We start from the raw sequence: 17,418 nt of genomic DNA on the forward strand, positions 1-17,418 counted from the left end.
ATAATACGGAATACTTATAGTTTTTACATTATTTTGTTTTCAAGGATAGGTGAAAATATAAACAAAACTAAAACAAAATGAATATATGCGTAACATAATGTAACATTCGGATGTTTTCAGAGTGATGAGAAGCTACGCTTTTCTTCACTTGTAATCTGAAATATGTTGGTTAATTGTTTGATGCCCCGTAAGTAGGATAAAATTATTTATAGTTTGTAGTGAACAGGAGGTCATTTTTAAAACATGTAAAACGTTTTAATATACATATACTTACACATTTAAGTTTTAAATATACGTACAATTCTTTATATACTTGGTAGTAAACAGTTGTACTATTGTTTGGTGCGCTTCCAGTTATGTGGTTTTATGGAAATGACAGTATGTTTGTAACAAATAGAAATACTACAATGTATCTTTAAATTTTTAAACAACGCAGTGATTCTGCACACATTCAACCAATAATAGTAATGAAGGTGTTTAGCATGTGTTCTAGTTTAGTTAAAAAGAGTCCCTAGTTGTAATAATTTGTATTTCTTTTTATTAAGATTTGTATCTGATGAAGTTGAGTACGGTGTACTCGACGAAAAGTGGATTTTGAAAAGAACGCTTAATAATTCAAAAACTTTTACATTCGTTCACAGTTATTTACTGTGTCTGGGAGCTGCAAGCAAGTTTTTTTTGGAATTCAAGCTGTTTTTTAGAGTAGGCAGGTGGTAATGCTTGGTGAATGTGTGAACTCCAGGTAGCAGCTTCCAGAATGTCCGTGGTAGGGACTCCCCTGAAGAATGCTGTAGAGGTAGATGTTGCCCTAATGGAGTGTGTTCTGACCTACTGAGGGGTTGGTTTCCCATGGCGTTTGTAGCAGAAATGGATAACAGTGTGCTATCCATTTGAAAATGTTCTGTTTTGAAATGGCCTTGCCCTCTGCCCCTGGTGCAAAACTGAGTAGTAACTGGCCAGATTTCCTGAAGGGCTTAGTCCTATCCAGGTAGAATCTGAGTTGTCTGTGCATGTCCAAGGAGTGCAGGATCCTTTCCCCTTTATTTTGAGGATTTGGGAAGAAGGTTGGCAAATGGATAGATTGGTTGAGAGCCACGCTGGACACCATTTTAGGCATAAAGGAAGGATTAGTCCTGAGGGAGACCCTGTCAGCATGAAAAATAATGAAGGGTTCCACAGCTATAAGTGCTCGTAGCTCAGACACTCTTCTGGCTGAAGTGATGGCCAGAAGCAAGGCTGTTTTCCAAGAGAGAGAAAATTTAACTCTGCTGATGTTGCAGGCTCAAAGAGGAGTAGCATGAGCTTTTCCAGTACAAAGTTAAGTTCCCAAGCAGGGGTGGGTGCTCTTCTTGGTGGCCTTAAGTTGTTAGCCCCTCTCAGGAACTGTTTGATGAGAGGGTGAGAGAAGAGAGGTGGCTCAGTGTTGTAATGAGCAGAGATGGCAGAGGCATGGATCTTAATGGAGGAGGAGGATAGGCCCCCGTGGAGTATATCTGCTAAGTAATCCAGGATTAGAGGTAGGGAGGGCAGTGCTGTGTCCACACCTTTAGACTGAGTCCAGGAGCAATACCTTTTCCACTTATCAGCATAGGATTTCTTTGTACTGGGTTTTCTGGCTTCCAGAATGGCGACCAGTACCTGCTTGCTTAGGCTGGTCACTGTGGGAGAATTCAAGGAATAAGCCAGGCTGCAAGATTCTGGGTTTTCAGTTGTGGATGCGAGATCTGTCCCCCCTGCTGAGTGAGGAGGGTCGGGCTCTGGGGTAGGTGCCAGGGTGGCATCGGTGACAGGCTGCGCAGTAGTGGGTACCAGTGCTGGCATGGCCAGTCCGGGGCAATCAGGATTGTCCTTGATCTGTCTTGTCTTATCTTGAGCAGTATTCTTGAGAGAAGGGGAAGAGGGGGAAATGCATAGATTGAGAGGTGTACCCGCTGGAAGGATAGGGCATCCGCTTTCCAGGCCCTGCTGTGAGGTGTCCTGGTGCAGAATTTGCTAAGCTGGTGATTGCAGGGGGAGGCAAAGATGTCCACCTCTGGGATCCCCCATTTCTGAATCAGAAGGCTGAAGGTGCTGGGCTCTAATTACCATTCATGTGGGTCTAGGAGATTTCTGCATAAGTCGTCTGCCAGTGAGTTTTGTTTGCCTGGCAGGAATTGAGCTTGCAGCTGGACCTGCATGTCCAAGGCCGTGTTCCACAGGGCCATGGCTAGCCTGCAGAGTGGGTAAGAGTGGGTTCCCCCCTGCTTGTTGATGTACCACATAACTGTGGTGTTGTCTGTTTTTATTAGCAGGGGTCCTGGTGAGAGTAGGGATCTGAAAGTTGTTAGAGCGTGCTAAACAGCTAGCATCTCTTTTTTGTTGATGTGCAGATGTATTTGACTTGGGCTCCAGTGGCCCTGAATGCACTTGTCGTCCAGGTGTGCCCCCCAGGCATAGTCTGATGCATCTGTGGTTAGGGTCTTGGTTGCGTGGGGTTGAGTAAAAGGAAGTCTCTTGTTGTGGTTGATTCTGCTGCCCACCAAAGAAACTGTCCTTAGACAAGGTATGATAGGAATGACAGTTTCCATGTCCTGAGAATGTTGGCACCAAAGACTTTTGAAGTACCACTGACATTTCCTCATAAGCAGTCTAGCATATGGAATTAGTAAGATGCAAGAGGCCATGAACCCTAGGGACTGCAGGATTTTCCTTGTCGATAGTGGGTTCTGGTGGCCATTTGACTGAAGTAGCCTGTCAGATAGGCTTGTTTTTCTGGTGTAGGGAATGCTGTCTGGGATGCTGTGTCCAAGCTTGCTCCCAGGAATACAGTCTTTTGACTGGGGACTAGTTTTGATTTCTTTTCGTTGATAGTGTACCCCAGGGAGGTTAGAAGGTTCTTTACAAATGTCAGGTGCTGCAGCAGCATTTCCTGACTGTCTGCCTGAATCAGGCAGTCGTCCAAGTACGGGAACTCAGGTACCAGCCGACCGGCACTCGTGCAAACTGCTTCGAGCTCCTCGGCAAGAAAGACTGATGTAATGGCATTGGCTGCCTGTTTTTATACCCCTGACGTCAGTCCTAGAGGAACAGCAACTGGCACAGAAATACTAAGTCTCTGGTATTCGGCCCGACTGAGGGCTATCTGCAGGCAGCAGGCAGATAACCCAAGTGTGATGACTGCAACAGTGAAACATGAAGAACATCTGGGCCCAAGAGTTGACAGCACCCTCTACATCAGTTCAAAAGCCCCCCTCGCTCTGCCCAAAGAGATCCCCTGCTCCAGAGAGACAGAGGACCGTCTCCGAGGCAGAGTGTGTGGCTCCAAAGCTGATGTAGGAGCCGAGCTCAGCCTCGCTGAGGCATCAAGGGGTAGAGTCGGATCGGACAACTGTCCGTGCCAACTCCCCTCTCCAGACCTGATAGGTGAGTGTCTGTTCCCAGACCCTTCGAAATCCAATGGACCCAAAGAAGTCGGAGCAGATGTCGGAACTGACGATCCTGAAGGATTTCCCGGTTTTGACGGTTCCATTACATTGGACCCACAATCTCTGGCTCTGAAACCACAAGCTGGGTCAGAGGAGGAATTAGAGATGGTGCTTTGGCCGGTCCCGATTCCTTTGGGGTTAGTGACGATAACAATTTTTGCCAGTGCGGTGTTCAAAGCAATCTCTTCATCACCCACTCCATATCATCATCATCATCAGATAAACTCCTGGAGGAATGGAAGGATAAGGAAGGAGATCTAGCCCTCTCCAGAATGGGTGATCTCAAAGTTGGAGTGATCGGCTCCAACATAGGAGACTGTGTCGTAATCGACAACTCTATCGGCTCTGTGGACATAGATGGAGCCAAAGAGGTTGACTTTGTTTTATCAGAACCATGAGTCCTCTGTTCCAACGCCATAATTTTTTTTAGGTGGCTCCAAAGCTCGAGTCGTAATAGCAGATCTTTTGGATCCTTTTGAGTGGGAATTAGAGGGAGAAGTAGGTTTGGAGCACTGAGAACCCTCTAATGATTCCCGGAACGGACCTTTTAACAAGCCTGTCACCATTAATTTATTTCTTCGCTCTTGAAGAACCCTGCTGCTGAAACCATGGCAAATAGTATAATGGTCTTGCAAATGGATGGCACCAAGACAATACACACAGCTAGTGTGTGCATCCATAAGAGACATCTTTTGTGTACACTGATCACATTTTTTAAATCCTGATTGTCTCGGATCTTTTGGATCTTTATCTTTTTCTTTCAACATTGTTTGCAATTAGGAGAAAACACCAGCAAAAAACAACAACACTCCTAAGTTTGTAAAAGGTCGAGAAAAAAATTCACACAACGGCTCTAACACACAATGGAGCCTAATAACTACATCACACCACACAAGAAATTTAAACCAACACACTGCAAGACTTTCCAGAAAGGTAGCAAAAATGCCAAAGGTCAGATTTAACTATTTTAAACACACTATCTAAATAAAGAATACTATAAGCTACTTTAACAACAACAACAATCCTACAAGAAACTAAGATAAGTATTGAGGGGAATCCTCTTACTTAAACGGATTCCCCAGGTAAGAAAAAAAAAATACAATGAGGGGAAGGGGAGCGGCCCTCTAAGTTAAATGGGCTGCCGAGAGCCCTCTAACTTAAACGGGTCTCGCAGAAGAACAAGAGGGGAAAATACAGTCTAGAAATGAGGAACGTGGGTTGTAAATCTATCTCGCACTACATAAAAAAGTTTTTATCTGAAACTATTGTAAAATATATAATAATATACTACTTAGGCAACGAGCCAGTCAGAAGAGGACATCCCGGTTGCTTGAGAGGCAAACGAGATCTGGGTATCCGGTTCATCATGGGATAGGGGTTAGCCTCGAGCCAGTGGAAGCTCTCGAGCTTTTGTATTAGGCCGAGTCAGAACCGAACCCAACCAGCAAGAATTAAGGTGAGATTGGACAAGACAACATCTTATTTTTTTTTTCCAAATAAGACAACATCTTATGTTAATCAATCCTTGCCTAGTTCCAGGATTACTTATCTGGATGCCAGCAAGCAAAATACTGACAGCCGTCTCTATCACCCCTTCCCCCAGTGACCCTAGGAGTCCCACAAGGCTCAATTTTAGGCCCTCTGCTCTTCTCATTATTTACAAATAATCTACATAACTCTACCCAACAGGCCTCACTCATAGTTTCATAGTATAGTACTAGGCTACCTGCCCTGGGGCATTTGTAGGCCTAGCCATAGTGATGTGGCTTTTGCCACCCCATGAAATGGTACAAAAATGTACAAAATAAATTTGGAATACTGTGCCTCTGTCTAGTAGTGACACAATGAAGGTCCCCTTATATAATAGAATTAGTTTACTGTGCCCCTGTCTAGCAGTGACACAGATGTGACCCCTGGGGTAAACTTACGATCTCCCATCCACTCATCAAGATTTCTCTTGAAGAGAGTCAGTGAGGGGCTCTGCCTAATACGAACTGGGATCTTGTTCCAAAGCATGGGAAGCCTCTGGGTTATGAATCTATCCCTCCAGCATGTCCTATTTATACTTGTGCCGAGGTTTAAGTCTTTAGCTCTCGTGGTCCTGATGGATTTGGATTTTTTGAGGTGGAGCATGTCCATCAGATCCTGATTGGACGTGGCCTTGTACGTCAGGCAGAGATCACCTCTGAGCAGGCGGTATGCTACTGAATAGAGCTGAAGTTTCTTTAGTCTGGCAGAATAAGACATATGTTGGAGACCCTTGGTCCTCTTGGTGAGGTACTTTTGTGGTCTCTCCAGCTGTTGCAAATGCCGGGTGAGGTACATACCAAATGGGGCATTGTACTCAATCATGGGTCTGATGAGGGAGGAGTACAGGGGTACAGTGACATCCCTGGATCTGGATGTGAATCCCTTCATGATGAGGTGTGCAAGGTAGAATGTTTTTCTGACCACTTTGGCAACGTGGGTGTCAAATGAGAGGTCGCTGTCGACTTGGGTCCCTAGGTCTCTGATTACTTTTTCCGTACTCAGTGGGTTGCTGTCTATGTGATAATTTGTGGGTACTTTGTTTTTCCCAAAGGGATGACTATACATTTTTGGCATTTAGTTTAAGGCCGTGACTCGCACCAGTTGTCCGTTTCTGTGAGGCCTTTTTGTAGGATGTATGTGTCCGCTGGTGTATCGACTATGGCGCCTAGTTTGCTGTCATCTGTGAACTTTGTCAGCCACAGCCCTCCCATGTTTGCTTTAACATCTGAGAAATAAATGCCGAACAAGAGGGGTCCCAGGACAGATCCCTGTGGGACACCACTTGTGACTGGCTTTGAGTCTGACATTGCTCCAGCGATTTTAACTTTATGGGTTCTGTCCTTTAGCCAGTTTGCAACCCATCTAGTGACATAAGGGTTTACGTTTAAGCTGTTGAGCTTATCTATGATGCCTGAGTGGGGTATTGTGTCGAAGGCCTTAGCCAAGTCCAGGTAGGCTGTATGGACTGCTTTGCCCTCATAAATGGCTCTAGTGACTGTTTCGAAAAAGTTAACCAGGTTCAAAAGGCAGGATCTGCCCTTTACAAAGCCGAACTGGGTGGGTCAAGTGTCTGTAGGTCCCCTATGTCTCTGTTTATGAGTTCCATAATGATTCTTCCCATAGCTTTGCAGACCAGGCTGGTTAAGCTTATGGGGTAGTAGTTTCCAGGGTCTGTAGAGGCACCCCCTTTGTGGAGTGGGACCACTGTTGCTGTACGCCAGTGTTCAGGTACATATCCCGAAGTAAGGCTAAGGTTAAATAGCATTTTTATATGTGGGTTTAGCTCCTCTTGGAGTTCACGTAACACGCAACCCGGGATACTGTCAGGTCCCATTGATGCTGTGTTTTTAGCTTTGTTTAGGGCAGTTCTCACTTGGACATCTGAGATGACAGGGAGATTACATTCAGCTGGGATAAGTATTTCTTCTTTTGGGGTGAGGGAGGGGAGAAATTTGCACTGAACCTGTCAGCCAGAATGTTGGCAATATCTGTGGGTTCAGTGTATTTTTTGTTGTTGTGAACCAACTCTGAGCATATCTGAGGGTTTCCGCCCAGGTTTCTAACATAGCTGAAGAAGGCTTTGTGGTTATCTTTAGTGTCCTTAGCGATTTTTCTCTCAAAGTTGGCCTTGGATGTTTTATGAGAGAACGTAGTTTTCTGCTAATGTTGATCAGAGATGTCTTCCCTTCATGGGATTTTGCTCTGGCGTGCAGTAGCTTCCTTCTTTTGTTATACAATTTGTTAATGGCTGAGGTCCACCAGACAGGACGCTTGCCTTTGGTGGAGAAGGACTTGGATTTATTTGGGATTGCATGATCCATGCATTCTTGGAGATGTCCATAGAAAGCATTTGTGAAGGATTCGGCATTGTGGGATGTGGTATCCACTGGCACAGTAGGCTTAAAGGATACCATCTCAGTCTTAAGAAGAGTGAAGTCTGCTTTTGAGAAGTTTTTCACCGTGGTCTTTTGTGCTGGGGGTGGAGGTGGGATATGTATATCCAGGGTGATTGTTTGTGGTCAGATCTCACTAGTGAGGGGTATACTTCCGGTGTGGAGCATTTTGTCCCCATGTTTGTGATGATCAGGTCTAGTATATTATCTACCCTAGTGGGAGAGGTGACTAGTTGTTCCAGTGCATTTGAATTTATGAATTCCAGGAACCTTTGGGCTAGGGTATTAGGGCTAGAATAATGTACCCAATCTATGTTTGGGTAGTTGAAGTCTCCCAGTATGATGGTATTTTGTGATACATTCATATCCTCCAATGTCTTCAGGAAGGCTGAGTGGTGTTCTTGAGATTGGGAGGGTGGTCTGTAACATGCTACCAGTTGTATAGCAGTTTTGCCTATGGTTAGTTGCACCTGTATGGTCTCTGATGCTTCATGTGTTGCAACTAACCTGGAGGTGTGGGTGTCCTTGATGAATATGGACACTCCCCCTCCTTTTGTGGTTCGGCCCGGGTTTTGGTGCCAAAAAGCATGATACGAGGTATAGCCTGGTAGCGCTGGGGTGCTCTCAGGAGCCTTGAACCAGGTTTCAGTTACTGCACAGACGTCGATGTTCTCCATGCTGAGGAGTGCATCAAGTTCCTGCATCTTGAGATTTAGACTTCTGGCGTTGAGCAGCATTACCCTTAGTTTTTTTCCATTTTTGTTTTCTAAGGAGGTGGGTTTGTCTTTTGAGTCTTGTCTAAAAAAGGCACTATGGGGGTGGCAAGAGCCTTAGCCAATATCCGGAAGCCCAGTGGTGACAGGTGTAAGCCATCCCTTGCGAAGCAGCGTGGCTTGTCCAACATGTCATCCCAGGCAGACAGACATTGGATCCCCTTAGAATGACACCAGTACTTGAGCCAATTATTAAAGCTGATCATCTTGTCTTTGTATTGTGGTATCATTCTTGGTGAGGGCAAGATGCTGCTCAGGGTCAGGGTCATACCAGCCTGGGCTACATAATCGGAGAGCTCCTCTATGTCTCTTTTCATGTAGTCCAGGGAGGTACGTCTCAGGTCATTCACACCAGCATGGACAATAACGGAGTCATATTTGTACTTGCTTTGGAGTGACTTAAGTGCGTGTGTTATGTGGCAGATCCTAGCTCCCGATAGACAGCTCACAGTCACCCTCTCCTTGTTCAGCCTGGTCAGCAGGACATCATACAATATGCAGACGATTCGACAGTGATGTGCTGCTACTAACATGTATGAACCTCAAACACTAACTCAGAAATCCTTCCTATCAGTAGAGAAGTGGCTAGCAAACTCCCAATTAATTCTAAATCCCAAAAAATGAAACTCTTGCTTTTCCAACCTACAAAATCAATAGTACCCACTACCACATTTAACATTGTGTCATTTAACAACGCCATCATCACCTCATCACCACATACCAAATTACTAGGAGTCTGAATAGATTCCAACATGGGATTTGACATCCACATATCCGAAACAGTAAAAAAAAGTACACAAACAACTTAGAATGCTATTTAGGAACAAACACTACCTCACAAAAAAACACTAAAACCTCTACTGCCCAATCTCCCCTGATCTCTACTCTGCTCTATGCATCTCCCATATTCACAAATCTAAGAAAAACTGAGTTAGCAAAACTGGAATCCTGTTACAACAAGGTTGCCAGATATACTACAAACTCGCCATCTAGATCCCACCACTGTATAGTACTCAGACAACTCAACTGGCTTGAACTCCCCCAACTCCTTCTCTTTAACCAGTTAATTACAACACACAAAATATTCTACCAACCTGAGAAAACACCTGCTCTTCAAACATTACTACAACCATATTCTCTGCCAGAACTCTACACTGCACCAACAAACCCCTCATTGAAATCAGTACAACCAATAACCTAGCTGGAGAGTCCCTTTTCTCAAATTATATTGGCAAAATTGGAATAAGCTACCACATGGCATTACTTCTACTACAGCCCTGTCGCAATATAAAACTATACTAAAATCTTGCTTGTCAAGCAAGTGGCTGTGCCCTTGCTCTGCTCCTGACTAAACCATCCCTCTCAGACAATACTAATACCTCTCCTACTTTGATACTAACACACTTACTCTTATGACAAACAGGAACAGTTATCCTCCAATAACCATGTCTATCTACACAAAAAATTGTACAGGGTTGTAAATGTCTTTCTTTTCTGTACTTTGTGCCGTATTTTATTCACTGTAGTCCCTTATAATGTATAAGTTCTCATTTTGTGTTAGCTGTACTTTATTACACTAAATTATTGTATAATTAACATGAAAGTTAGTTAAAAGATGGGCTATTGCTTGTTTTTAACACTGTTATCCACTACTTGTGTTACTCTGTGTAGTGAACTATATTCTTATATTGTTATGCTGTATTGTCTATGTGGAGCTTTTCTCCCCAGGCCTCCGCTGTAAAAAGGACATGTTCAGTCAGACTTTCCCAGTAAACAAATGTAAAATAAAATAAAATAAAATAATAATAAATAAATAAATATTTTTTCCTCACAACAAGAAACTGCAGATAAAACATTCCTCATACTTTCACAATTAGAACAAACTTTAACATATGAGCCTGACAGTTCAAAATTCTGAAAATCAAAGTTGCAGAAATATACACCTTTTTACTCTACTTATCAATAATTTTCCCATCTTTATCAGGAGTAGGTTTGGAATTAACTGTTTATCAGTGAAATTAACTAAAGCTATAGCTGCTTGATCAAGTTTGGTAATAGCATATAAAAATTTAAAAGACTGAGGACCTATATACATCCTATCTGCCTTTTTAGGTACAGCTGGTTGGCTGTCAGGAAAATTGCAGGTAGCAACACACATCCTATAAAGCAAGACAGAACAGGAAGAATGGCTGTAGGTTTTGGAATTTGTTTTGTAACAACTCATGGTATTTTCTTAGAGACTGAAGAACCTCAGGGTTCTCTCACTGCAAATAATGGCACATTCTAGCAATAGTTTCAGAGAAAGAGAACCCCCCCCAGAAGAAAATTTGAAACTGAGCTCTCCTCTTGAGTATACATCAGAAATCTGTTCAGAATTTTGAATCTCTTCAGGAAAAGTGGCATCCCTTTTTCTTTTACCAGAAGCTACCTTACAAAAAAGGATCTTACAGCCTGAATTAAACCCTGAGTCAAACCTAGTAAACTACTCTCATCTGAGGAAATTTGAGGAGGAGTAGACACGTGCTTACAGGAAAAATGGGGCCCACCTTATTACTAACAGTGACAGCAGCTTCCACAGAGATGTGTGTGTGTGTGTGTGTGTGTGTGTGTGTGTGTGTGTGTGTGTGTGTGTGTGTGTGTGTGTGTGTGTACTTTTCCTTTATCGGGACAACAGTTCTAACGTGCTAGCAGGCACATGCAATGATCGCACAGCTGTTTCGATAATGGAAAAGTAGTTTGGGTTAATGGTGTATTTGAATGTATAACTTCATATAGATGTTTAAGCCATCTAATGTGTTCATCATGCCTCTACCTGCCTCTGTGACTTGTACTTTACCCAGTCTTCAACGTTATTTTTTCAGGGGATTTGCATGAGAGTGCAGAAACGCACTTTACTGATGGATGTAAAGTTTATCCAAACAAAACCCTCCTGGCATTAGCAAAACAAAAGATGTGGTTTTCCTTCGTTGCCCAGCAGAGGGGGCCTAACAACATGCTCTGGCTGTTGGCTTCACTTAAAAGGCGATTTACATGTCCCGACAGTCGTGCTATCACTCAGTTACATATTTGCAACCACGACAAGCCTTCTCACTCAGTTCCACCAGCAGTGCAGTGAAACAGGGAAATGAATAAAAGCCAGAAGTCGACCAGTTCCTTGTCTCGTAATGGCCCTGCAATGTGCAAAGTTCATTTGTTTTATTGGCAAGCTAGAATGGCTTATACCCGTGCTTGAAACATTTGTATGTATGTATGTATCTGTTAAGTGCAGACTTGCTAGTTTAGTGACACGAGGAAGCTGAGCACAACAAACAGAAACACAAAATCAGAAATCAAAGTGGGTATACTTAGATTTCAGGGCGATAACTTGACAGTTTCAACAGGATCGTTCAGCTGTAATCAAGTAGCTTAACACGTCTGTTAACCAGATGTGTGTAAAATTTAAAAATAACCTCTATTTTTTTAACTGTATTATTAAAACAAATATTTTTTTACAGGTATGTGGTTAGCAGACATGTTAAGGAACTAGATTACAGCTGAACAATCACATTGAAAGTGTTGCCCCAATAATGGAAAAGTATACATATATATATATATATATATATATATATATATATATATATATATACACTTTTAATAACAAACTGAGAAATGTATATAGAAATGGGAAAAGACGATAGTGGTGCAAGGGGAAGGTATACAATATAAAGATGACTTAGTGTTTTGGAAGCAAGCTATTAAGGAAAATTGTAGCATCCATAGAGAATATTACATCTCTAAAGTAGCAGAAATTTGTAATAAAGACTTAAAACAGTGTACAACTGCAGCAAGTAGGTATATACCTACTGTAAGGGTAGACAAATTAAGCAGGGAGGTGGTGGCTAATAGTAACTGGACAAAATTAGTTAAGTACTAAGCTACTAACAACAAATAGAGCGAGAGGAAAATGTAAAAGGACCTGAGGAAGTCAAGCAAGTATTTGACTTGCAGGTTATGTGCACTGTGCAGTTGCAGAGACTTGACAGCAGTGTACAGACAGAGAGAGAAATAGCAGTTGAAAGTCCAGCCCTGGTGGAGTTTTTAGTGGAGCCAGGAGTAGATGTTGTAATCAAAAAAGGGCATATACGATTTTGCATAACTATAAGAATCAGAAGAGTTTAGAAAAGATAACAGACAAATTATGAAGGAACAATGTATAGAGATTTGTAGATCACCCGAGGATGCAAGAGAGTATAGACAGCTTAGGATATTTGCATGAAAATATTTGCACAGGTATTTTTATACACTGAGTAGACTTCTAAGGATATTATCCCATTTAGGGAAGAAAATATTGCAGGTGTAAAGATAAAGGGAAAGGAACTAGGAATGTGCATTTTTTGAACATATGGAATCGATTTTATTTGAGACCACCCCCGTACAGAATGCTTTGATACAGATGTTGAGGCAGCTAATGGTATTAATGAATACGATCATTTTTGAGTTGGTATTTAGATCAGAAGTGCCAAGACATAATTAGGCCTTGTTAAATTTAATGTTGTTGGCAGCCAAAAAAAAAAAAAAACTCAAAAGTCATGGACAAGAAGATGAGTGATGTGGGAGGGTTGGTGGGTATTGAAAATTGAAAAGGAAGGCATGATATACAGAATAATTATGAACTTATGAGGAAAATGTATATTGAGTGCATCAGGATGACAAATTGAAAGTATTCTTCAGATTTTTATTAATATATGCAAATTCATTTTGCAACCTAATAAGAAGAATAAATAAATTTGTTAAATTCCTTCTCCATGTTTTAATGCTACCAAATGGCTCCGCAGTAAGTTTACTTGCCTTTATGCCATAACTATCAGAAAGGTATGAGTTCTGCCTCCACACAAGACACTGAGATACATGTTCAAATACTGACACTGTAATATAGCACAGGGGATGCTGCCCTTCAAGTAAGATATTAAACAGTGGTCACAAGTACCTGAATTGGCTGTATGTTATTGATTCTGTGACAATTAATCAGAAGAATTGTGGAGTTTCTCTGGTCAGTATAAAGACCACCTCAGGTCATTCTGGAATATACTCAGATTCACATCTTCACCATAAGTAAAGATTAAAAATATAAGTAACCAAATGAACAGCCACTTTCTCTCATGTTCACATATAGTGCTGCTGGGGGATAAAAGGACCAGCATCTGCAGTAATACAATTAACCTGGGTACTTTCTTTACTAGTGACTGTTTAGTGAAGACAACTGACTGCATGAAAAGGAAGCTGAATATTATAGTTTGTGTAGTTCTGCAGTTATAGAATGTTACTAGTATCCCACTTTTACTTTTGTGTGTGTGTGTATACATGCGTATTTGCAGGGGGAACTTGTAGTAACAAACACAATCTAATCAGATACAGTACTTCTCTCTTTTTGAGTAATTTGTTTTTTCTTCTGTTACAAGGAGGGGAGGATGTAAATTGCACATCCTTTTCATTTATTTGTTTTGCTTGTAGGAAGTCCATTTTAAAAGTTGGCTAAGACATATTAAGGTGTGGTTTATTGTCTATTATACCATGACCCCCCCCAAAACGAGCACGCTGATTGGCCAGCGTGCCCGTTGTAAATCGAGTTATACTAATGGAAAAAGGTCCGGTCGCCCGGACTTTTTTCCATTAGTATAACTCGTTTTTTTAAAACACTGTCTCACTATGTTAAATGGGTTTAACATAGCGAGACAGCTTTAAAATAAGCAACGGAGATCTCCGTTGCTTATTTTAAAGCTGTCTCGCAATGTTAAACCCATTTAACATAGCGAGACAGTGTTTTAAAAGGAGAAAGCAAGATCTCCGTTGCTTTTTATGTCTCGCTATGTTAAATGAGTTTAACATAGCGAGACAGTTTAAAAATAAGCAACGGAGATGTCTGTTGCTTATTTTAAACTGTCTCGCTATGTTAAACTCATTTAACATAGCGAGACATAAAAAGCAACGGAGATCTTGCTTTCTCCGTTGTTTTGCTCACAGCTCTGATGTACTGCGCAGGCGCGCAGTACATCAGAACTGCCGGATGCCAGACATCTGCGGAAGGGCAGTAAACAGGCATTATACTATGCCATTATTTAAGAAAAGTAATAGTTTCTTTTCTTAAATAATGTCATGTATAATAGCAATAACCACTTCTGGTGTGGGTAATGCTAAATTCACGGTTGGCTTTGTTTGGTCCCTCGGGCTTCACCCTCGGGACCAAACCACGCCAACCGTGGGTAAATTTAGCATTACCCACACCCAGGCGTGGGTTATTGCTATAATAAATGTACGCCTTGATACTGAAAGCATTTGTAGTATGCTCCTTGTACCTTACTGTGCACTAGGAAGATGCTGCAATAAACACACCTCTTTATGTCTTATTCCTTAGATGTATAAGCAGATAATTAAGATACAAATTAAAAACCCTTCTTCCACTCTGGCTTTAATGAAAAGTGGAGTAGTAATTAAGTGGTTGGCACATGCATTACTCATTTTCTTTGTTTAAATCTAACTAGTATTTAGGTGATGTGAATAGGATACTGCTGGCCTTTTTCACAACTGTACAGTTCAGCTATGCAGATGCATACTTGTGTTTGATTGACTGTATTATATTACATTCTATTACGAAAAAATGTAATTTACACACTTTTTTACTTTTTCAGGACTGGAAGTGTGATGGAGCGACGTGCAGTCACTCCTCCTGTAGGATCCCCAATTGGGAGGCCCTTGTACCTACCTCCAGAAAGGGCTGTGCTGTCCTTGGACAAGATTGCTAAGCGTGAATGCAAAGTATTAGTGGTGGATCCTATCACATGACATTCTAGATCCAATAATTTACTGGCAAGCCAGGACAGCAGTCAATAACTCCATTGCCTCTGCCCAGGCAAATTGAAAGGGGTTCACAAGACTCTTATGCACATTTGTATCATGCAGTATGTTATTTGTAAAGTTTACAGAATTTTCCATTAGGTGGTACTTGCTTTTGATGGCACAGTAGTCTTTTTTTTTTTTTTTTTTTTTTTGTAAACATTACACTGAATTAACAGGTAGTCAGTGACACTGGATTTTCTAAAACAGGTAATTAATATTTATGTTTTTTTGTTTGTTTTGCAGTTGAAAACTTGAATTTTTGACAGTAGTGAGACGATCAGAATGCAGGATTGTGAAACTAGTCCAGTAATGCTGCAGCTAGATGGGCTATGTTGAAGTCATTTGGCATATGTTCTTGGGGTTTTTTTTTCCTATTTTTACCATCTTGTCAGTGGCACTGAATTTGCTTGTTCATTAGTATGGGGTGGGCTTCTCATTTCACATAACTGATTTTTAACCCTCCATGTCTATGTAGTCTGAAACAATATGGGACTTTCCATTTAATTTTAAGGCATCAGTCAAAAACAGTATTTCAAGAATGATTCTGTATTTTTGAAAGTTAGCAGCTGGTAAGCCTTGTCAGATGAAGGTCTGGCCCTGGTTTGTGAGCATTGTGCAGACGAGAAGTGCTATTTATTGCATTGAAATGTCTTGACCAGTTTTGCTAACTTCAGAAGTAATTGTTTCTGTATCTGGAAGTCCCAGAGTTTCTTTTCAGCTTGATAGCAGGGTTTCTACTGGGGGAAGTAAAGTATGGTGTGTAATCTCATATCTGTGGCTTGCAAAATGAATTACAGTGTTTTTGACTGTACTTTATCCAAGCTGGCAAATAGAGCCAGTAAGTAGAGTGTTTAAAGCACACAGCCAGGTTGTCCCGTTCCCCCTGTATCATGCATTAATGCAGTGTGGCAGCATATTTGATTACAGAAACAGTAACAAACTTCTCAGCAGGTTGACATTACCACCGTAAAAGATTTTGGAAACATCTGTGATGGTGTGTGAGTACTGAAGTTACTGTGAGGTTTCAAATATAGAATTGATGGTGAATATGAAGGTTGCAACATATCCTGGTATTTGAAAGGAAACTTCAGTCATGCTGTTTTTCATCTTGCTTCATGCAGTTTTAGATGTTTGCTCAGAGTACACCAGGATTAGCCTGTTAGTGAACTAACAAGCCACTGCTGCAGACTATAGATTAAGAAAGTCATATTCAGTATGCAGAGCAGGCAAAGCACCTTTAGGTGCATTTGGGGTTGTTATATGTTGACTCTTGTTCTTTATGCAGCTCACCTGCTCTTCAGTGTTAAAATGTTTAGTAGCTGCAAAGCTTAAGACTGTCTGGGTACTTCCTGACAGTTTGTTTTTAAAGTTGCTATTCTTCATTCGGTAATTTGTCTTTCCTGAGTAACCTACAGTATTCTGTTGACGAAGACTCATTTGTGGACTTTTAAACTCTGATAGGATAAATCTTCTTTATGGGAGTAACTGCAAAAACGAATACATTTTTCTATCAAGGTGTGTGTGCCATTAACAGTTCTGCAACATGTAGCTGAACTCTAATTTAGCCATATAAAGGTGATAGAAAAATGTGTCAGATTTCTAAGTCATAGGTGCCTGGCTTTCCTCAAAAAAATTGATGCTTTTTTTATTTGGTGTTTTCAGTACTAGGATGCGTAACTCCTGTATACAGATTAGTGGCATATGTTTAGACCACAGTTGTCTCCTTAAAAGACACATTTGTCATAGTGTTAGTTTTTCTTGTGGCACTTTTCTCTTTCTCATTTACTGCATTTATGCAAACAAAGCTTTTTGCTAAAAAAAATAATTTTCAGGGACAACCCCATGGGGTGGTACTCTGAAACACTTGTCATCCACTAATCAGTTATGACCTTCAACCATGCTAGCACTGGCTTCCCTGGAGCTAAGTTTTGCTGTACAGGCCCTGTAAGACAGAATAAGCCACTGCAGATCGGGTGGGAATTTTGATAGAAAAAGGCACATTTTTAAGAGAGGTATGAGGAATACTGAGAAATTGTTCCTGTGACCTCTCCTGTAGGGCTTTGCCTCTGGTGGTTGTTTGTTAAAATGGGATTAAGTTGAGCTGCAGGTTGTGTCTGTCAGTCTCTGATAAATAAAAATTATAGCTCAATTTCAGAATAGATGGTGTTCTGATAAAGCTCAGATAGTGGTAATGAATCGTTCTGGTTAGTTTACATATTGAATATACCCTTGTGCAGGTGCAGTTTTATAAAGAAAATCAGTAACTCTTGAGAGGAACAAGAAATATAAGGGCCAGAATTACAGCACTTTGCTTAAGTCACAGCATTTGCTTGCCTTTGCAAAGGGCATAAAGGGATAAAGCCTTGGCTGTGACCCAGGAGACCC

General features: G+C 41.3%; 2 protein-coding genes across 3 annotated transcripts in view; both read left to right on the top strand.

The window, feature by feature from the left end:
• TRAPPC14 (trafficking protein particle complex subunit 14) overlaps positions 1-15,802 on the top strand; it is a 634,036-nt gene extending 618,234 nt beyond the window's left edge. Inside the window, exon 11 of the mRNA XM_044077266.1 lies at positions 14,826-15,802. Within this exon, the coding sequence (XP_043933201.1) occupies positions 14,826-14,979 (154 nt within the window). The 3' untranslated portion in view covers positions 14,980-15,802. The remainder of the gene's footprint in view (positions 1-14,825) is intronic.
• LAMTOR4 (late endosomal/lysosomal adaptor, MAPK and MTOR activator 4) overlaps positions 1-17,418 on the top strand; it is a 1,302,749-nt gene that overhangs the window by 1,187,304 nt on the left and 98,027 nt on the right. The gene's annotated exons all lie outside the window — the stretch shown is intronic.

The sequence above is a fragment of the Protopterus annectens genome, chromosome 7.part0, assembly GCF_019279795.1.
Source record: "Protopterus annectens isolate FY-2018-M chromosome 7.part0, PAN1.0, whole genome shotgun sequence".
Lineage (NCBI taxonomy): Eukaryota > Metazoa > Chordata > Ceratodontiformes > Protopteridae > Protopterus > Protopterus annectens.